The sequence below is a fragment of the Citrus sinensis genome, chromosome 2 (genome assembly GCF_022201045.2).
Source record: "Citrus sinensis cultivar Valencia sweet orange chromosome 2, DVS_A1.0, whole genome shotgun sequence".
NCBI lineage: Eukaryota > Viridiplantae > Streptophyta > Magnoliopsida > Sapindales > Rutaceae > Citrus > Citrus sinensis.
This window is the reverse complement of record NC_068557.1, coordinates 6724122-6746778: the sequence shown is the minus strand read 5'-3', so window position 1 is coordinate 6746778 and position 22657 is coordinate 6724122. Positions and strand designations below refer to the sequence as shown.

Below are 22657 nucleotides of genomic sequence, written 5' to 3'. Positions count from 1 at the left end.
AATTTAATTTTAATTTTTTAAAATTACTAGTAAATAAATTATAAAATTTAAATTATAAAATTATAAATATTGGTAAAAATAAAAAATATCAAAATATTTATATTATTAAACTTTTAGGCCTAATTAGCTAATTAAAGTTCTAAATTTTTATTTAGGACATTAAAAAGACCGAGTAGATTCTATTAGCCAAACATTTTTTTTAATTTTGATATTCTTTAAATATTTTAAACTTAAATCTATTTTTTATTTAATTTTAGATGTTATAATTGCCCACAGCGAATCACAATTTTAATATCTAATCTAATCTAATCTAATATTTACTTTTGATTTGCTCCGATTTAACTATTGTGTTGTAAAAGGAATAGTCCACATTTATAAAGTGCCCACGCCACCATTGAAAAAGTTAATTTTGAATCTAAATTCGATTTTATTTGTAACAATTTTGTATTAGACTATTAATTTGTTCATGATAGTTTGTAAAATAAGTTTGTATCCCTTGCATGTTGCGTTACTTACTAATTTAATGTATGTGACTTTTGTAATAGATATTAATGTAAGATATATTTCGAACTTTACTTTTATTTGAATTTTTTATTTTAATATGATTAACTCAAAATCGAAAAAAAAAATGTATTAGTTATTCGGGGATCGGGGACCCTCGGGGATCCCCTGTTATTATTCGGGGAGGGGATGGGGATTCTCTCAAGTAATTCTGACGGGGACGGGGAGGGGATGGGGACATACGTAAAATATCGGGGATGGGTACGGGGAGATCGGTCCCCTCCCCTCCCCTCCCCATTGTCATCCCTAGTTAGAGATGCCAATGGTCCCTGTTGTGTTGGCTTAGCCCATCAAAGGAAGACACATATGTACTTATGCTCGTGCCGCATGTAATATATATATTTGCTTAGGTCCAACTTGACACATTTGTCATGCCCACTCATGTCATCGTTCCATCCCGCCTAAGAAAAAAAATGCATGAAAAGCTTTTTTCTTTTTTAATTTTTTTTTAAGAGAACATGCCAAGTTATTGACCTACTCTTTTAAGCCTACATATTTTTAGATCCATGTGTCTTTAGTCAAGTTCAATAGAATAAAAAATTAAGCCAATATTCAATAATAATAAACTGATATTAATAAGAGATAATAAATATTAATTACTAAATTAAACCCTACGATGTCAGAATTATTTTTTAATGTTTAACAATAATGATAATAGTAATTTTTTTTCTTAAGAGTTAATTTAATTATTAACTTGGACTTACATAAATCATAAATCATAGTTTATAATAACATTAGTACATATTTATAAAATCATAATATTTATAATTTTATTTATTGAAATCATGATGTCAATTATTCATTTAATAAATTATAAACATAAATCAATTTAAGTATTTTTTTAAATTAAGAATTAAATGAATGTAAAAAACTTGCACTAATAAAATGTATTAAAAGATTCAATTTCAAGTTATTTATAAAATTTTAAAATTTGAAGTTTACTTTTAATAAAAAATAAAATTTACTTATTGCAGACTTTTTTACATGCCAAGCTCCCATATCTCATTCTGCATATCTTTTAGACCCACATGCTTCAATTCTAAACCTGACCCAACCCACGTGCATATCATACCATGTCGCGCATCCCATCAAAACTTACTCGTGCCATATTCATACCTTGTCATGTGCCGCCCTATTCATACCTTGTCATGTGCCGCCCTATTCATACCCTGTCACGTGCCGCTCTGCCCAATCTAATTGCAGTGGGAGTTAATTTCAATAATTGGTTAAAAAATTCTCTGAGAAATTTACACAAATAACCATAACATTTTATGCCTTTTTCATTTTAACCCCACAAACTAATTTCTATCAACATTAGCCAAAAAATAATTCAGACCAAAATGTCCCTCTCACATCTCTCCCCCAACAATCTATCTTTCACGTAATCTCTCCCAAAGCCAAGAAACACCAATAGTCAGCGGCAACTTTAACCCTCGTCGGCAACGGCTCCACCCATCATCGGCATCCAATCTATCTTTTATGGCTTTTAACAAAACCTAGGTTAGCCATTTTATTTATATTTCATTAATTTAAAATGAAATTTTAGAATAATAGTGGTTGTAATTTGCAAATAATAGTGGTGGTGGTGCATGTAGTAGTGGTTGTTGTTTTGGGCGTGATTTGTGATTGTGTTGTTTTGGGAAGAATGGTGCCTGCCCAGCGAGGGAATTGCTAGCTAGCGCCTGTCGCTGGGCAGTAGCGTGCGTGCCTGTCATACCAAATTACAGTTTTAAATTGTTTTTTTACCAAAAGTTAATTTCCCTTTTATTGTATTATAAATACAATCTAATAATGTTAAAAATATTATAGATACATGGAAAAATCAGAAGTGTCAAGAAACAAATTAGGCAGGATGATATTAGCTTATGTCGATCACTTTCCGAGGTGAATTTCGAGTATGTGTAACTTATCTACGGTCGTAAAAGCCATCGAGCAAAAATTAACAAAACGACAGTTGTATCTGTTCAAGAAAGACATATTTGGGCATTTTTTGGAGTGCCGAAACTTTCGGTTTAGTGATGTAATTTTGCACAATATTTTGCTTAGGCAAGTGGCTCATGGAGAATACAGAGTGGAGGATCAGTTATGGTTTCAAATTGGTGAGCATTTGATACGCTTGTCAATTGAAGAATGATGTCTGGTTACTGGACTTTCTTATGGCGTAGATACCGCACTAACAAATAACAAATCGGGTCATAGGCTACTGAAAACGTATTTTGGTGGTGATTTGTTTTGCAACATTAATCTTAAGCCATTCGATGCATTATTTGAGAAGTTGAATTTCGAGGCTATGGACGACATTGACGCACTAAAGATCGCGCTATTTTATTTTGCGGACAGAATTCTAAATGAAAGAAAGAGCCACTGTCAAATCAATTTCGATTGGCTGAACGAAGTAGATGATATAAATTACTTTCGAAATCGTCCATAGGATAGTCTTGACAATGCACTGTACGAGAAAGATAAAAAATTTCAGACGACTCGGTTGGAAAATCCAAATCATAAAATAAAAAAGTACAATCTTTACAGCTTTACGTTTGTGCATTGTTTTTTTAGTAATAAGTTCTGTAATATTAAATATTTAATGGTAGTTTTAATTGCTTTCTCACTTTTGTTGTTGCAGGCTTGGATTTACGAAACAATCGGAGGTCTGCCACCAACATGGGTCGTGAAAACGAAGAAGAAGATTCCCCGCATCGTGCAATGGAAGCCCATGGCTTTTTCTAAAATAAACTTTGCTTAGGTTTATTCGTTTTTTAATGACGAATCTCGTCTTGTAAGTAATATGTATTGGTAGACGTATAGTACTATCTTTGACATTACTAAATTTGAGTTTTGTACACTTAAAATTTTGGGCTGAATTCATGGCAGAGGAACGTTTTGCAAACCCTTGAGCCGGATGCAAAGGAGAGTCACAAAAAATATTGGCTCATTGTGAAAGATTATATGCCACGTATTCCAGGTTGGATTCATAAGGTCGGTATCCTATAAGTAACATTATTTATTTAATCGAAATTTTTTACTTTTCATTTACTTATTTTAAATGTTATTTTCTACAGCACCAACCTTCAATCAACCCGCCGCCGGCCGTTACAAGGTAATCAGACGAGTATGACGACATACCGAGCCCAACACCAGAGCATTGCCACGACATATCTGAGGATAAGGTGCCTGTGGATGACCATCAGGAGAAGACAGACAAGTCTGATGACACACATGCTTCCAAGATTATAAATAATTTTTTTTCCTGGATTCCGAGATCATAAATAATTTCTTTTCCTGATATATAAATCATTATAACAATATGTTATTATAAAGAAAATTTTTTAATAGATAAGGACAAAGTAGTTTAATGATTATAAGAGACGACAGATGGACAAGATTGATCGTAAAATTTATGAACTTAAGTTGGAATTTAAAGATTTTAAAGAAACTGTTGTGGGATATATCGATTCATTGTCTAAGCCTCCAAACAAGGATTCTCCGATTAGACGCTCGTACGCGGTGAACAAATTTAAATTTGACAATTATGTTCGTTTAACTTTTAATTTGATAGTTGTTTTATATGTTCATCTTGCCGAATGGACATGCCCCGGATGACTATGGAGTGTATACTCATGTGGGCAATCAAAATTTTTCTATTCCCACGTCATTGTATAGTTTCTACAGGGATGTTGGTAGGGAGAGTGTGCAGGTCTTTACTGAGGTACCTCCGAGCATTAGTAAGTTCGGCCGAGCATACATACCGTCGTATGTTTTTAACAGTCCCTACATGCTTCCTCCATTCGGGCGAGAAAAGAACGTCCAGCCTTTACCTCCACCCTAAATCATAGACTATGCAATTGACATGAGTACGAGTGTGGATATAAATTTACTTAGAGGATTGGAGGATCCAAGTCTATATGATGAGTTTGACCGATGGTTCGCTGGCGATATGACAGTGGATTGGAGAGTCCAATACCCGCGGTCGTTTTTTCAAGTGATTTTGGGCCATGTTTCAATGGGATGACTTGGGGACAAGGTAATTATTTTCCTAATTTCTTTTCGTGTTGTGGATTTTTGTATTGTATATATATATATATATATATATATATATATATATATATATTTAAATCGACATGTTTCTGTTCCTCTACAGCATATTCACGAGTATTTTTGCTTGATTAACGAGAAACAACGATAGTATACGAATGCCTTAGTTTAACGTTCACACATACTAATACATTTTTTTGGGTAACGTGCCGAGATAACTTATAATTACCCTTTTTATTTGTTTATTATCACCTTAAAGTTTTGTTAATTTATGCATTTCTTGGTTATCTATGTAATATGTGTTCTTGAATCAGTTATGAAACAACAGGAATTGTGTGGTCGATTCATTAGTATATAGCAACAACTTGAATAACTATATTGGTGAGTGACAACACATCATGTCCAAACCAATGACGGATGTCGATATGGTATGTATTTTATTGCATTTCACGGGCATAATCAAATGTGGATGTGGCTTTTTGTTGTTTGTTTTTTAATTTCATATATAACAAACATTATTAATTAACAAAAAATTTTAATATACAGTTACTCATCCCTGTTAACCTGGACTGTGAGCATTGGGTACTACCTCGAGTAGACTTTCGTAAGAACAAAGTCTGGATTTATGACTCATTACTGACATTTCGAGACGACAAAAAGGACAAGTTGAAATTCAAGCCGCTTGAAGTTATCTTCCCTCGATGGTTGGAATATATTGACTTCTACAACATCCGACCTGAGTTACGGAGTATTAACCCTTGGAAAGTTGTCATAATTAAGAGTGTGTCACAACAAGAGCCCGAAACTGGCGATTGCGGTATTTTTTTATTAATGTTTACAATATATTTAATGTTCGGTCTTAAATTAGAGTTTAACAGCAGTCGTGTGGAATACTTTAAAAAGAAGATTGCAGTTGACATATTTAATGATGATATTGTATTTAAGCCGTTGTAGTAATTTGAATGTTGAAACATTGAATTTTATTCTAATTTGCACACTTAAGTTTATATAATTTTAATGCTCACATTTTAATATAAAAAAATAAAATAAAATTTTATGACACATAAGTGTGTTAACATATATGTTTCCATAATATTGATTTTGATGATAACAAACAAGTTTAAGAATGATTAATCTTTTAAGCTCAAATTATTTAATATTCTTTTTAAATAAATCATTATTTTCACATTATAAATGTTTTATATTTAATGGAAAAATGATTTTATGAAATTGATTGTTTTTATTCTTTTTAAATAAATCATTATTTTCACATTATAAATGTTTTATATTTAATGGAAAAATGATTTTATGAAATTGATTGTTTTTATTCTTTTTAAACAAATCATTATTTTCACATTATAAATGTTTCATATTTAATGGAAAAATGATTTTATGAAATTGGTTGTTTTTCAAAGTTTATGGTTTAATTGAAAGAATTTTGAAAACTTTGAAATAAACAAGTATTGCTTGAAATCTTGGTAAAGGACTTATTTGAAAAGTGTAATAGCATTTTGGGGTATACCATAATTTCAGAAAGTTTTGGGATTAACAAAGCATTACTTAGAAATTCTGAAATTGGACCTATGTGCAAAGTTTCATAACGTTTTGGGCCGTAATACAGTTTTATAAAGTTTTGTAGTCAAACTGTAAATTTGGAAAATATTTTCACTGTAGCAATCACTGTAGCAAACGGCTAACCGTTTATTTAAAACGGCTAACCGATAATTTCCAGAAAGCATGTTCTGCAAAGTATTGTTAAAATGATGATTCTGGAAACTAACGGTGAACCGTTTACTGAAAACGGTTAACCGATTATTTCCAGATTGCTAACCTTGAACCGTTTAGTAAGAACGGTTAAACCAAATTTGTTTTGCAGGTCCCTGGAAATTAACGGCGAAAGGGTAAGCCTAAACGGCTAACCGTTTATTTGAAAATTGGCCCAACGGTAACTTTGACCGGCCTAAACGGTTAACCGTTAATGGTTAACGGCGAACCGTTTTCGAGCAGACAGTCTGTAACGGCTAGTTTTTCAGCTCCAACTATAAATAAGCTCAATCTAATTCAAATAAGCAGTATTCCAACGATCATCATTGAGCAAAATATTGAGAATACAACTTTCATTGAGCTTTAAATCTTTGTATTCATCTCATTCATTCACACATCGAGCTTTCACTTGTGATCAAATACATTGTGTGAGAGAGATTCATTTGTAATCCTTTTTGTAAAATCAAGTTAAAAGATTGTAAGTGTTGGGATACACTTGGGTTAAGAGATTGGGGATAATCTCTTGTTGTAAAGGTCCATTGACACCTTGGAAGTCAATTGTAAGCGTTTGAAGCCTTGGGAGGCTAGCTTAGTGAAATCCTCAAGCCCGGTGTGCTTGGAAGCGTGGACGTAGGCGGGGATTGCCGAACCACGTAAAAATCCTTGAGTTTGCTTTCTCTTCCCTTACTCATTTATTATTGTGCTTTTATTGAATTTATTGTTTTCAATTTGATTAAGGCAATAGATTGAATTGTTGAGCGAATTGCTTAGCTTAAATTTTAAAATTCCAATTCACCCCCCCTTTTGGGTTGCCTAGTTAGTATTTCAAAGTGTACAATACACAAAAAACAACAACTGTTTTAACTAAGGAATCGTTGAAACAATACAACTAATTTTGACTCGACGCAATGGGATTCTTACATCGTTTATTGTTATGTCCCGACTCATTACTCCACTCGCATCTAACAGTCCGCCGGTTAACGTCCTCGCCAGTCGAGGGTATTCTGAGCTCTTTACGAAGACCAGGTGGTGTTGCCTCAACTAGTGGATATACGTGTATCTCTTAAATTTCATTTGAAATTTCCCAATCAGCCACATCGCCAACCGGCTCCACTGGTTGTGCATAAGTCATCGCCAACGATTCTGTGGTGTAAAAGTCCGAATAAAGGTTAATGAAATCCACTCGGATAGTTAAACACGCCGCAATTGCATGAGCACATACAAGATGATCAAGCTAAAATACTCTACAGGTGTACGTTTTCTTTTGCAGATCAACTAAACCTTCCTTGATCCCACCATCTACAACTTGAAATTGATACGAAGACACAGGCCGAACGATCATTTTTTCAGCTATAGTTTTTCTCCCAGTGACTATTTCATCTGCCCATGTTGTTAACCGAGTACTCATTGATTCAGCCACAATTTTTCTATCATAAAACCATTGCTGTAATGTTTTCCTAAAGTAATCAACAAGATGAGTAACAAGAAATTTTTGCGGTTCCCTCATAAAAGAATTAACACTTTCCACGATGTTGGTGGTAAGTATATTGTACCTCATACCTTCAAACTGAGGCCTTGCCCAATTACAAATATCCACATTATTTTCTGAGTAATCAGCCGCACCCGAGTGGATCATCCACAACTCTTCAAGTTGTTTTTTAAATTTCTCATATCCATATGCTTTTGCTGCATTAATAAAAGCAGGCTCAAATTCATCCCAAAGAGTTTTGGACATCCTAAACTTTAACTTAATGTTACCTTTCACATAGTAAAAACAAACGCTATGAGTTGCATTATAAAATACTTTCAGAATGGCTCTCTTTATGGCAATGCATCGATTAAATATAATTACCAACTCCGGCCTATCACCAATCACTCCATGACCCCAATGGCTAACGGATACAATTGATTGTTACCATTCAAACATATTGCTACGAACATGCTTCCACGATATAGCCTCTTTAGATGAGTACCATCTACAATAATGACATGCCGAATACACTGCATAAATCCCTTGATGGAAGATCCAAGTGCTACAAAGTAGTACAAGAAATTATCATCTCCATCCCACTCGAAGTGAGTGACTGTACCTTCATTCGCTTTAGTCAGTACGTGAGAGTATTTAGGGAGCAAGTTGTATGACTCTACAGGGTTGCCTCGAACTATTTTAAGACCAACTTCTCTGGCCCGATATGTCTGTTGGTATGTTAACTGAACACCGTATTCTTGTTGAATATATGCTCTGATGTCATTCGAAGTATAAATCCACTTTTCTTAAATATATTTATCTGTAATAATATGACCGACAACTCGGCTCCTTACTGGACGACGATCATTAACCAATACATCATTATGACAAGTGTGTACATGTTCAATTCTCCTCACCGCCCAAAGAACATTATGCTCGTTCGAACTTCTAATTGCTCGAATACGCCATTTACATGATTATGAATAACAATGAGCTTCGAAACGTGTCATTGTAGACCGTGCAATCTTGAAATCAAACTTATTCCTAAAGGCAACCTTGCGCAGTTGTAATATTAACTCATTCTCCTCAACAAATAGCTTACCCACACTAATATCATCTAAGTCACAACTGCTAAGAAAGCTTGGAGCAATCATGTTCGAAGACAAAATTGGAGCAAGACTTGTGAGGGGGTCAATCCTCCTTCTTGATCGAACCATTGGAGGAATAGATTCATTGTCTCTGTTATTTGCATGAATATCGTTTTCACACTCATCCTCATGCTAAAACGACAGAATATTGGAAGGACCGGCTCCTCCATCATCACCTGCATTATTGAAATAAGTGTCCATCATATTATTAGAAGGTTCTGCACAAATATTATCCCCTTCTATCTCATCATGAAGATCATCATTATCTTGAAAACCATTGTTGTGATACGGAGAATACCATTACTCCAACAACGTCGTTAGTCACCTCTTCTCCAACATCCTCTAACGTAATATCGTTATCATCAATGTTGTCATAATTATCGTGGATTGAAGAGTAATATTACTGCAACGACATTATCCTTGGCAACACTTCTTCTTCATTATCGGGGCCAGACATATTTGCTCTAAAGTAAGTTTCTGTTTCGACATGTGACTCACCATCTTCGCTCGGAACTCGAGGTGATGTGGTAACGAATATAGGAATGCATCCATAGTTGGCCACATTGGATGCCACATGCAACACAACCCTCACCATTTCATCATCAAATATATCCATATGTAGTGTACATACGATAAAATGTGTTACTAGACCTCAAAATTGTCTTCATTGTGATACTATGTTCATTATGATTTATTTGTAACATCTCGTATACTCTTGTCAAAAACTTATCAAACAGACAATTTTTCTCAATAAAAAAAGCTCTATTTTTACTATTCACATACTCCATACGGTCTTCCTCTAACATTTTCCACCAACCATCATAACACAATTCAAGCACAACTGAATCTATTAAACCTGAAATTATAAAAAAAAAATTAATTACACACTATCAAATTAATAAAGAGTCAGATGCAATGAATTTGCCTCTTGGTGCAAATTCAAATTAATAAACCGTGTGACAGGCAGCCTATCGCACCAAAAAACAGAGTCGATGAATTTACCTTTTGGTGTGACAAGGTGCCTATCGCACTAAAAGGTAGATTGTCCTACGAAAATTTCATGCGACAAGCTGCCTGTCGCACGAAATTTGTGGAACATGTGCATGTTACACCAAGCGATCGCACTGAAACTCTCACAAATTTAGAAAATAACTCATACCACTCAATGATGTAGATTGGTGTTGGATCCGAATGAATTATGATCGAATTTCACTTTTACCCTTCTCCGTCGTCGTTTGTTGTTGCCTTGTGCCGCCACCGGTAATGATTCAAGAGTGCAAAACTGCGTTTGATTTGATAAAAGAAAAAAAAAAGTTACTTTTGATTTGTAAACAAGGATAATTTAGAAAAAAAAAACTTATACTTGGTTAATGTTAATTAAAAAAATTAAGAATTAATTGTAAAAATTTAAAAAATTAATTGTAAAAATAATAAAAATTTTATGGTTACTTTTGTAAATTTTCCAAATTCTCTTAACAAACATAACTGATTCGAATTATTCTTTTAAACTTAGTACACCGACAACCGTGATTATGAAATATATTATAAAAATATTTAAAACAATCGATTGAGTAAAATGCAAGTTGACTAAAAAATTTATAGCTTCCTCCAACAGTTTTACTTTTTTTTTTTTTTTGAGACTGATTAATCATCAGATTACTGCATTACACAGATATTTACAACAACTGCTTATTATAGCAGAGATATTACACTGATATTTATAATCAGATATACATGATTGGGACTTACATTATTACAATGAATTTTATGAAATACATGCCCAATACAAATAACCCCTCACAAGAGAGGATGTCCATACTCCACTTGCATTTCGCAAGGGAGAAGTAAATCAAAGACAGATTTTACCACCACATATCAACCCAAAGAACATAAACAGTAGATACGACACATACAAAAGGAAATTTTTAATCACCTAAAGCACCCTATATCAGATTCCTAATATCATCAGAAACCAACACAAGCAATGATGCAGAAATCAATCATATTTTTATTATGAAAGCAGATGTTGGTTTACAGTTGATAACCCCTGAATGTTAAATAAGATGACAACGCAACTCTCCCATGCATTAAGCAGCAACTCTCAAACAAGCCTAAGAAAGTAACTATCAATTTAAGCTAGTAGAATTGTAATCACAATGTAACCAAAGAACCAACCAGGACAGCCGGCCATGTTTCATAATATACTCAATGATCTGACACGCGGATATTCACAACAAAAAGCTCTGTTTCTGAAAAATATCATTTGCCGATGTATCTATTTCAGGGACCAAGGAGTTTCTTGATTCCCGCCTTCTGCTCGGCGGTCAACCTAGTAGGGAACCTGATGTTGAATTTGATTCTCAAGTTGCCTCTCTTTGATGGGTCTTTTTGAAGGGGCATTCCTTCTTTTGGGACAATTTCCTCGTAGGTGGGATGAATCACATTGTTGATTGGGATGTTTAAACTTCTCCCATCTAGGGTGGTGAGATGAACTGTATAACCTGTCAATGCTTCTGCAAGAGATATCTTCTGTGTGACAATCAAATCATTTCCATCCCGAGTAAATACACTGTGAGGCTTCTCATCAATAACGAATACAAGATCAGCAGGTATAACATTTGGCTGCTCATTTCCTTTCTCAGGGAAGGTGATCTTTGTACCCTTCTTCCATCCGGGCTTCACATCAATAGTTAGAATTTCCTCTACCTGCATAGTCTTGCTGCACCCGACAAAAACAAGTTAAACCAAAATTGGAAACGCTCAAGAATGTCAGAGAGAGTATTCCTCCTCTCCAGAGATTACTATAAAACACACCCACTAGTACAATTCACAGTGAAAATTTGTTTTTGGAAAGGAAAAACAGAAAGGGGCAATGCAATGAGATTCTAAAATTATTAACTGATAGCACCACATCTAACACATTCATCATGTCTGCAAGGTTAGAAACCCAAAGTAAAAAGCTCAAACATAAAACCAGTAGATCAGAACTCATCAACTATTCTAGAGGAAGGATCTCTTGATACCATATATCCATACAAGTACAAATTCTGACTGCAAAATTAACTCGCACCGAACAGCTGCTTTCGGACAGGAGCACAACAAAAGGAAGACCATAAATGAAGAGATGGTATCTAATATTAAATAGAGAGGAGACAGAAAATCATCTAAGCGCTTATACTTCATCTAGTTAAGTTACTGCCTGGCTGAGAACCTTTCGAATCGCCGCACGGCTTGATTCAAAAGGTTCTTACAAATGCCTTTGGCGGTTCGTCACAGTTTAATTACAAAAGAAGAACCCAAACATGTAAGCAGATATGATCACAATTAAACATTTGGCTTGTACACAATCCAGCACTGGAAAAGTTCTGATAATTTCAACTTAGTTAGATTAGGCAAAAGCCCCATATTTCCTTCTCCCAAGCCAAAATAATTAGTTCAGCTTGAACAATCATCAGAACTTAGATTAAGCAACGGCCTCAGATTTCCTTCTCATAAACCAACACATCCAGCATTTAATTGGTTCAGTTCGAAGAATCAGCAATCAAGACTGCAGTCTGGATGTTAATTCTGCATTTTAACCAATGAAATATTCCACTATGTAAAATCCAATAAGCCTAGTAGAAGCAATTAAGTTAAGATGAATTAAAAAGACAAGTATACCTTTTAGCAAAGCAAACCCTTTTTTTCCCCCCTTTTTTTGTTTGGGGGCAACTTCTAGACACTATAGCTTTTGTTCTTGAAAATAAGCCATACTTTGATGAGCAGCAGAATGGCTAAATCAATGCTCAATTAAAATTCCCAAAAAGTAAAAGTAACACAACCATAGAATAACTACTAAAAGTAAGATAACACCACCAATACAAAAACAGACCAACTATTAAAACAATAACCACTTACCCACTTATATCAGCTATCTCTCTAGAGATCTTCATCTTCTTAGTGGTCCCCTTATAGAGATCCTCAAGGCTACAAGGCAACTTATTCTCAATCGGAGGCGCTTTTCTTGCCCCACCACCACCCATTGATCCTCCTCCTCCTTCACCAAATGGCCCAAACATATCATCCCCAAATAACCCACCTGCAAACCTTGAACCTCTCATCCCTCCACCGCCACCACCCATGCCACCAAATGGGTGTGAAAAACCAAAGAACTCAGCAAAAATGTCATCAGCACTCCGGGGATTGAACCGAAATGACGTAGGCCCTTCTCCAGTGGAGAAGAAGGACGCTCCACCTGGACCACCAGCATCCGGTGGTGGCATCTGACCCTTTAAGCCCTCTTCTCCATACTGATCATATACCGCTCTTTTCTGAGGATCACTCAGCACCTACACAAACAAAGAGTTTCAATCAATGACCAAAACAAGTATACATCCAAGCCACGTTAATCTCAAAATACAACAAACAGAATCTATTTCACAACCAGCAATGAAACAATTAACCAAAGTCAATGTATAATGGCAAAATAATGAAAATTATAACCTCTATTTAAAACTTCTCCTAAAAATGATTGTGCTATTAATTATCTTGTAGCTTTGCTACAAGTACAGAACCTATCTGATGAGATACCAGAGACGCGAAATAAATTAACTATAATGATTATTATTTTTTTGAAGATTAACATTCACAAAAATTGAACTTTGGACTAAAGAAGCCACAATTACATAGCAATAACGTCAACATAAAGATACTAAAAAAAAAAAAGTAATTGATGATATGAAGCAGATAAAGGGAGCATAGGAAAGATACCTCATAGGCTTCAGAGATTTGCTTGAACTTAGTTTCGGCATCTTTCTTGTTATTGGGGTTCTTATCAGGATGCCACTTCATGGCCAGCTTCCTATAAGCCTTCTTCAAGTCATCATCTTTAGCATTCCTATCAACACCCAGTATCTTATAATAATCAACTCCCATCTTCTTCTTCTCCTATCTTTCTCTTCTTTACTTTCACTATCTCTTCTTCTTATTCTGCTTACAAAAATGCTTCAGACTTTCTGTCAATTGTGTGTGGGTAATCAGCTTTTGCTCTAGTGGGTTATAAATTTATAATTATAACAATAAGATGGGGATGTGGTTGCAATTTTTGGAAAGTGTTTTTTGGATGAATTTAGAATCCTGTCGAAGGTTCCAGAAATCACAATGGCTTTAAAAATATATATATATTTTCTTCTTGTCTAAAATTACACCTCTGTCACCAATGTTTTCGTCACAGTCATTTGCTACGTCTTTGCTGTCGTTCGTTCTATGATATAATTTAAAGCGTCGTTATTTCAGGTTATATCTTATTTGTATTACTTTTAATAATTTCTTTTAAACATTTGCACAACTGACGATGACGACGATAATTACATTTTTTTATTCGACATATTAATTTTAAATGTAGATAATGTTCATGTAAATTTACATTATTTATCTTACAATGAATAGATTTTTTATAAAAAAAATTATTAAATAAACACACTCGTATTCTACATAAAATTCAAATAGAAAATAGATTGATTATTGAAAGGTTTAGGTACTTTTCAATACATAACACCATTTTGGTGTAATACCAACACAAAAAAAATCTTTTTCACACTAAATTACTATTTCATCTCCAACCCATTACACCAAATTTTACACCAAAAAAAAATATTCTTCTTTTTATTCCTTTAATTCTCAAGAATTAATTCAATTAACACAATAAATATTACTATTAATATAGATAATTAAATAATAAGTAATTTTATATCGATTAACAAAAAAATATAGAAAATTAGTACATTATGAAAATTAAACATTACATTAATATAGAAAAATACAATACAATAACAATAATACTCTAGTTATTCGAATTACTAAATTTATCCCATAAATGATCAATTAGTGCATTTCGGAGTACAATGTGAGCTTGTTTATCCTTAATTTGTTTGTGTCGAGCAATAAATTCTTGAAATCTAGTATTCTCATCTACGCTCATATCAACGGTTGGTATTGGGGCTTGCATCCAATCATTAATTGTTGCATTAACATGGCGTTCATCTTCGATTATCATATTGTGCATAATAATGCAAGTAAATTAAGATTTAAGATTATCATATTGGAGTGGTCACATATCATGAAGAAAACAAAATTTTACTTAAAGATTTAAATTCGATAAATGATCCGAGCTTACATCAATATTTTCAAAATGAACAAATTAAGATTTTGCAGAGAAGATCTCAGCAAGGCCAAGCATCTCAAAATACTTTCAATAATATCGGCCAATATTTTGATGATATTGGAGGATCTAATAATGATCTCCCACATTACTAAATAATTGTTCTAATTTATGCTAGTAATAGTAGCTTTTTTAATTTGTGTTAATTTAATTTTGTATTTTTAATTTTGTAATAAGTAATCTAGTAATTAATGTTATTGGCATTTTATTTTTATTATTAATTTTTGTGTTGAATATTTTTATTTAAAATATTAGTATAATATTCAAAAATTAAAAATGAAATTAAAAAAATAACAAAAATAATAATAATAACTTAAAATATTATATAAAATAGGACAAATATGTAAATAAGATAAAGTAATAAGGATATTTGAGACTTTTTCTTTCTAGCACCAAATATGGTGTAATGAATAGTATTGCACCATATTTGGTGCAAGACTATTCATTACACCATTTTGGTGTTACATTGGAGAAGTATTTTACACTAAAAATAGTGTAAAAAGTGATTTGGTGTTAGGTTTAGTGCTACATTGGAGATGCCCTTGATATTAAGTGATTTTAAAAATTGTAATAATTTATTATCTAATTGATGCATGTTGCATCACTTTCGATGTTAGTGAGAGTAAAATTTTGAAATAATTATTTGCTTTCATGTTTATTAAAGTACGGTAGTAACTAGTAATAAGAATACATTATTAGTAATTAAGATTGTTTTAAATCTTTTTTAACAAAAATTTTAGACTGACCATATCAAAGCTCAAATGAGATTTGGAAGAGAAATCTCTCTTCCTGTCTCTCTTTTTAACTTGCAGAATTACTTGTAAAATCAATTATATTTATTTAATCTTCACATATTTGATGTCTTTTTCTTGATTTTATCTAAATTTTCCGCTCACATTCCTCTAAGACAAATATTGAATTGATTATCAAAGTGAATTTTGCATTTACCTATACAATGTGGTCAAGCCAGTAACATGTCAATTGAATTTAAAAGCTTGATTCATTTTTCATTAAGAAAAAAAAATTCTAAATTTCTGTTAAAAAAAGGAAGAAAAAGAAAAGAAAAAACAAATAAACTCATCCAAACACATGTAAATGCTGCGATTTCAGGCTTCCAGCCTTCAGGATACTTAAGCCGTTTTGGGCCCATATACTTTGTGGTTGCGCTAAATATATAATTGGCTATCTTTTTTTACAATTTGAAGTTTATTGAGCGTATTCATGACGCAACACAAAGTGACAAAGATTTACTTGAAAATTTTGTACCAACCAAAAATTCGAGCCATACCCAATTTAAAAGAAAGAGGATTTGATTCAACGCAGATTGACGCACATATTCTAGTGCACGATATTGCACGACAAGCTATGATTAATGGGCTGTGAGGCGATCAAATCACTTAAAGAGATAAATAATCGGACTTATATACCAATATTCGAAGAGATAAAAGAGATTTAAATTAAAAAGTCCATGATGATTGACGCTCCGTAATTAATGCGGTTAACCAAAATCTCCAATTTAATTATTAATAGCAAATGTGATTAGTTTTGAAAATTTAGTGGTAAAATGATAACACAATCTAGTGAAGATCGGTATAGAATTCGTGTTGATCTAAGTCTCTGATTTTACGCTTCTTAGGATTCAAAGAAGTTCACAAGATCAGGAACGCAACTCTTTAACGATAAGATAAAAAGTTACAACAGCTAAAAATTACAAACTTCTAAACTTTGATGGATTATGACCATATACAGCAAACTGAAACCTTCTTTGAACAAAGAGTCAAAAGAAGATCAAACGAATGAAATATGAGCAACGTTACATGAAAAAAAAATGATAATAATAAAAGATAATCAACAAGGAATCTGATCAATAAACCATCTAAGTATAGTAATCGGAAGCTTAACAAGATCCATTGCGATATTTGCAAGTCCGGCGCAGCAAATGCAGCACGGGCACAGGCAGCTCAACACGCTCCTGCATGCCAAATGCCATATATATAATTTATTTTTGAAAAAAAAAAGATTGAACCAAGTTAACTTAGAAAGAAATTAATTGATTACGAGAAGAGAAGAGGAAGAAATGAACGTACCCTAGAAGCCAGATGACAGCGCCAACGAGAGATAAAAGCAAAGCAATGAAAGCAAATGGAAGCCCTATCAAGAAACCAAATGGCCTGCATTCTCCCATTTTTTCTTTTTCTTTTTTTCTTCGGCTTCCTGTTTCTTTGACGTGTTTTATGGTTTTGAATTTAAAGAGAGAATGCTTTTTTGCTTTTGCTTTTGCTTCTGTTTTTGTTTTTATTTTGATTTGTGCTTTCAAAATTCAAACAAAGAAAGACGCGGTGCATAGCCACCACGTACGCTCCCCTATTTCTGTATATTGACGGGGAGCAGCGTTTTGAAACTACCAAATTTGGACGTGGTCACGACGAATCTTTAATATTTTTTGCAGCCAAGTCAATGGGTATTACCTGAGCTTTTTCTTTTTTGAATCTTCTTGCGCGTTTCTTAAATTTTGCAATTTCGAGGAATGCTCGTGACGACTCAAATGTGTTTCATCCTGTGGAATTTGTACCTTTTTAGGTCAATGAATTGGGTACGACGTCTAGTTTTGGGCTCAGTAAGGCCTAGTAGCACAATAACACGTTATTGATTTTAAGCCCAAATCAGTAAAGCCTAAATGAAGTGTAAATAAATCCGCTGGGCTTGAACAGCCTTCCTGTCACTCGATCGATCTTATGGGACTGTGGGTAGTGGTAGCACATACCCACATATTGAGAAGCCTTTTGTTTCTCGATTCTCCTACGGTTTGCAGATGAATTTTCAAAGCCAATTGAAGCCGAATGGAAAAAGAAAACTGTAATAGCAAGTTTTGCTTTACGCATCTCAAGTTTGGGCATAAATTCGAAAATGTAATGAAAATTTTGTGAGGGTTATAAATATAAAGTGACGTAGTATCGTGACTTTCTTCTCCAATAATCAATCACACGACAATTATCTCGATAAATTGCTTGAATGTTCCCATCTAAATAGTTGTCGAAGAAGCTTGTTTTAATCTTCAGGAAAGGGATGATAAACATTTGCTCTAAGAATGCACAATATATGTTTCCCATTCATGTAGCTCTATCCATAGCTACTTTATTTGTGGACACTAATAATTAATTAGGCTCATTGAGCACAATTTATATAGCTACTTTTTTTGTTCTTTTTTTTTTTAGGAGTATAAAGATATTGCAATCGGAAGTTTATGGGGGAGTTTAAATCCATACACTTGAACCACAATTTAAAAAGACTATTAAGTACATACATAGATAAAAAAATCTACTCCTAATAGAGGTGAGATCTCCATCCCCATACTCGAGATATAATTGTTGTATTTATTTCTTATATTTTGTAGACTAGTATAAATCATTCTAATTATTTTATATTTTAATCATATTAGTATGTGACCAATGTCAAATATTAAGGAGTATTTTTAATTAGACTCTTATTATGTGATCAAATATTATGTTAATGAGCCTAATTTCATTACACCCTACATAGTAGCATATTATGGACAAGTGTAATATTTAAATTGTGTTATTGTAGCTCATAATGAAATAAGCAATTTTGTACCAATACATGAGGGGTCTATACATTGAACCATAGTATTTAAGTATCTCCAACCCATTAGGAGTCATTGTTCACTCATTTTGATACTTGATCAAGAGTGTAGAAAGCCCTCTTCTCTCTTTCGATCTTGCTTGTGTGCTTGTAGATTGTTGAAGACATACAACTATAACTTGTAGTAGATCAAAAGAAGGTAGGAGCTATAGCTGAGCTTGAGAGCAAACTCGTTGAACACGATGAATCAATGTGTTGATCTTTATAATTCTAGTAAAACAACCCAAGAAGAAGGGTGAATTGAGATTTTTAAAAATTTCTTCAATAATAGTCGCAATCCAACAACTCGAACTACCGAAATCTGATAATGATAACTACAACGATTAATGTAAAGAGATAAGGGCAAAGAAAATGAACACAATGAGTTTTATGTAGCTCGAACACCCCACCTATTGACCTACGTCCATCCCATGCGTACAAGTGATTCAAATTTGAAGATTTTACTAACTAAACTTGACATCCCAAGGCTTCAAAATGAGTACAATTGACTTTAAATATGTCAATGAACCTTTTACAATCTTGAGACGATCCCACACTCTTTACCCAAGTGTTCCCTACAATTACAAATTCTCAATTTTAAAGATAGAAATGATTCTTACAAGATCAAATTCCTCACAATCATATATAAATAAGTTGTAGCTCAATAAGCAAATAAAAACTCAAATATGATTAAAATGATCAAGTTTTTAGCTCAATAAAAATTATGAAATTAAGTTAGAGTTGGCTTTTCTATAAATGGATTAAGAAACTAATTGTTACTCTCTTAAAATAAGACATTATGTGTGCAAACATGTTAAGATAATTATGAAGTGGATAACCATTTGCTAATGTATGTTACCATTGAGATAATTTGGAATTTTAAATCTAAAATGGATTACTGCTAAAAATAAGTGAATTATCATTTCAAAACAGAATGTTAGTGGATGATCGCTTGGCTAACTTTTTAATTTTGTAATTTTGTATTTTGGCCTCAAAACGTTTTAAAATTATTAAACCAAAATGTTGTAAATCTTTTCATATAGGTACTTCTTCTATCTTCATATTTTCAATAATACTGACTTCAAAATATTCAAATTATCTACTTAATCCACATGCTTGAAAACAATCATTTTGATAAAAAGAACTCAATTTCCATTTTTCTTCAAATATAAAAACTTTACAGTATGAAAATAAAGATATATTTAAAATCATGATAATGATTTGAACTTTTAAATACTTAGAGGTTGTTTGTTAAATGTCTGAAATATGAAATTTTATTAATTTCATACATTTTCTAAAATATATATATATATATATTTGGAATCTTATGTCTGATTTTCAGACATTTATATATGAATAGAAAAAGTAAACTTTTGTGATTTTTATTTGAATGGAAAAAGGTTTGAATGACAAGTAAATATTATATTCCAAAAATATTTCTATAAAATAACTTATTTCTTAAACTTTAAAATCTAATCCTCTTTTTTGTTTTAATTTACAAGGACATAAATGTCAAATAACCAAGTTTAAGATGTTTTTTATTGTAAAAATAAATAAGATACCACTTATATTCATATATTTAAAAAAGAAAAATAAATATGTCATTCAGATTTTCGTATTCAGACCCATTCAGATTTTAGAAAAATTCAGACCCATTTAAATTTCAAACGAAAAAACAAACCCTACCTTAATTAAGCACTCATTTAATTATACTAGCTTTATAAGAGATATTTGACAAAAAATCACGTAAGCTTGTTCTTGATTTGATGAGCTTTATACATGAATGCTTTGAACTTTGATCTTGATCTTACACGGATGATATTTGCCCTTCAAGAGTTAGTGAGATTGAAACAATATATTTTCTATTTTATTCATAATATGTAGTTTGTTATAATTGAAGTCAAGATTTACATAATCCTTTGGTCAATCCCGAACTTGCATCGATCTCTCTCTCTTGAGCATGTGTTTGAATAAAAGTGTAAGATTATATGTCATTGTCTAGGCTTTTTTTCAGCAATAACTACTCTCACAGATATATTTATCACTATCGATAGGGGATTTGAAATAGAGTTCCATGGAGCCCAAACTAGTACCCTGATCACCATTATGAAGACGATAATCTAGGCTACAGGTCCCGTGAAAACAAATTCAAGGTGGGTCAATTATTAAATTTTGGTCAACTTTTCCTCTTCCCACGTAATTAATTAAGCAGCAATTTTTTTTTTTTTCTAAGCACCACAAGATTTACTGCTGCTGATCACTGCGTGTGATATATTCATCTCCTCTCCTCTGTAATTAACTTCATTGTCGTCTATAAAGAATGAGAATAAAACTGTGAAGTAGTTAACCGTAAGTACTTCACATGGAAAGGGAATAAAAGATTCTCTCTCCGAATAAGTACTACTACTATATTATATGAAATGCATGCCCATAGTCAAACAAAAAAATGCTCACCACAAATCTATATATTCACAAAATAGTCATCAACGACAAAAATGGCTTCTCTACTCCACATATATCAGTTGTTGCATTTAGAATATCATTTTTCATACCAGACAAAATAATAATTCATCTCGATCTGTTGTATATAATGTGTAATTAATTACAGCATAAAATTCAATGTTGTGGGTGGTCCAATTAATGATTCCTTCGTCTGATCACACGGTCTGTGTTAAATTTTACGTAGTATAAATCTTGCAATTGATGTTACCCATCGAACTGGTAGCATTAATGTGTAGAAAGCACTTTCCTTTATAGGTAAGCTTATTGAAGATTCGATTTCCATTTTCATGCATTTGTGGGGAATGAATTTCTGCCAAACATTTGAAACGAGTACTGATGCTCAAATATATTCAAAAATAGGGACAAAAATGACGTGTTAATTAATGAACAATTTTTTTTATTAAATAGTTTTTTTTCCTTAATTTGTACATGTACCAGTCCTTTTTTATTTTATTTTTTCCTTTTTAACAGATACAATCTTTATGGGCTGTACCATGGCAAAATTGATCTCAAATCTCAGTAGATTTTTTATTAGTAAATATCAATACATAATTTTTAATATAATATTGAAAGAGTAATGATACAGCCACAAACTCTTGTACAAATTTATTTTATACAAATTGATGTGGCATGATAAGATTGGTTGAATTAAATATCACTTGGCCCATATGATTTATTTTTATTAATTTATATTTTCATTCAACCAATGAATTAATGCCACGTCAGTTTGTACAAAATAAATTTATACAAGAGTTTGTGGCTGTATCATTACTCAATATTGAAAAGAAGAGTGACATTACCGTTTCAAACATTTCTTTTTGAAAAAAATAAAGAGTTTTAGACCGGATGAATTATTGAAGGTGGTGGGACTGGGTCTGGGACAGAGCTAAGGTTTTGGATTTTATAGGGTGTGGACAGGGGGACCAGTTTGTGAGAAAATGACCATTGATAGAGAAAGTCAGATTTTATTTACAACAAAATCACCAGCAGCAACAATTATTGCTATTTCTCAGGACCCACACTAATTCTACATATTCATCATATACAGCAACACTTGCACTATCAACAATGACATCTCTTTTTATGTACTAACAAAATGAAAATCTATCAATTTTCTTGTTAACTTGATATGTTCTCTCATTGTCCCTTATTCCATTATCCCTATACTGGCCCAAAATTACTACATATATATATATTTTTTTTTTGAAAGGAAGAAATTTCATTAAACGGCCAAGGAATTACATAACCAGGGAGGAGGAATAAAACTCCACTCTCCCGAACCTGACATAGAACTCCCCACCCGAGCAATAGTGTGGGTAGCGGAGTTCGCAGATCTATGAACAA

The 22657-nt window shown here is 32.7% G+C and overlaps 2 protein-coding genes across 3 annotated transcripts; both read right to left on the bottom strand.

The window, feature by feature from the left end:
- Positions 1 to 10958: 10958 nt before the first annotated feature.
- Positions 10959 to 14095, bottom strand: LOC102619066 (uncharacterized). Of its 2 annotated transcripts, none has more exons than XM_006470099.4 (3): positions 13723 to 14090; positions 12871 to 13301; positions 10959 to 11692 (listed from the first exon to the last, which is right to left on the bottom strand). In XM_006470099.4, the coding sequence occupies exons 1-3, from the start codon at positions 13885 to 13887 to the stop codon at positions 11254 to 11256; spliced, it is 1035 nt and encodes a 344-aa protein (XP_006470162.2). In that variant the 5' UTR covers positions 13888 to 14090; the 3' UTR covers positions 10959 to 11253. The 2 variants fall into 2 exon arrangements, with proteins under 2 accessions (XP_006470162.2, XP_052290577.1); XM_052434617.1 differs by lacking the exon at positions 10959 to 11692 and adding an exon at positions 11836 to 12540 and having other exon boundaries at positions 13723 to 14095.
- Positions 14096 to 16878: 2783 nt separating this feature from the next.
- Positions 16879 to 17545, bottom strand: LOC102618586 (signaling peptide TAXIMIN 2). The gene is made up of 2 exons (XM_006470098.4): positions 17260 to 17545; positions 16879 to 17144 (listed from the first exon to the last, which is right to left on the bottom strand). The coding sequence occupies exons 1-2, from the start codon at positions 17355 to 17357 to the stop codon at positions 17021 to 17023; spliced, it is 222 nt and encodes a 73-aa protein (XP_006470161.3). The 5' UTR covers positions 17358 to 17545; the 3' UTR covers positions 16879 to 17020.
- Positions 17546 to 22657: the final 5112 nt, after the last annotated feature.

What these genes read in the sequence shown, in the direction of transcription:
- LOC102619066 (XM_006470099.4), bottom strand. Translation starts at nt 13,887, where the DNA reads ATGGGAGTTGATTATTATAAGATACTGGGTGTTGATAGGAATGCTAAA. An exon ending in AAATCTCTGAAGCCTATGAG is followed by an intron (nt 13,302 to 13,722) that starts GTATCTTTCCTA and finishes TTGTTTGTGTAG; the next exon opens with GTGCTGAGTGATCCTCAGAA. An exon ending in GAGATAGCTGATATAAGTGG is followed by an intron (nt 11,693 to 12,870) that starts GTAAGTGGTTAT and finishes TGTCGGGTGCAG; the next exon opens with CAAGACTATGCAGGTAGAGG.
- LOC102618586 (XM_006470098.4), bottom strand. Translation starts at nt 17,357, where the DNA reads ATGGGAGAATGCAGGCCATTTGGTTTCTTGATAGGGCTTCCATTTGCT. An exon ending in GCTGTCATCTGGCTTCTAGG is followed by an intron (nt 17,145 to 17,259) that starts GTACGTTCATTT and finishes TTTGGCATGCAG; the next exon opens with GAGCGTGTTGAGCTGCCTGT.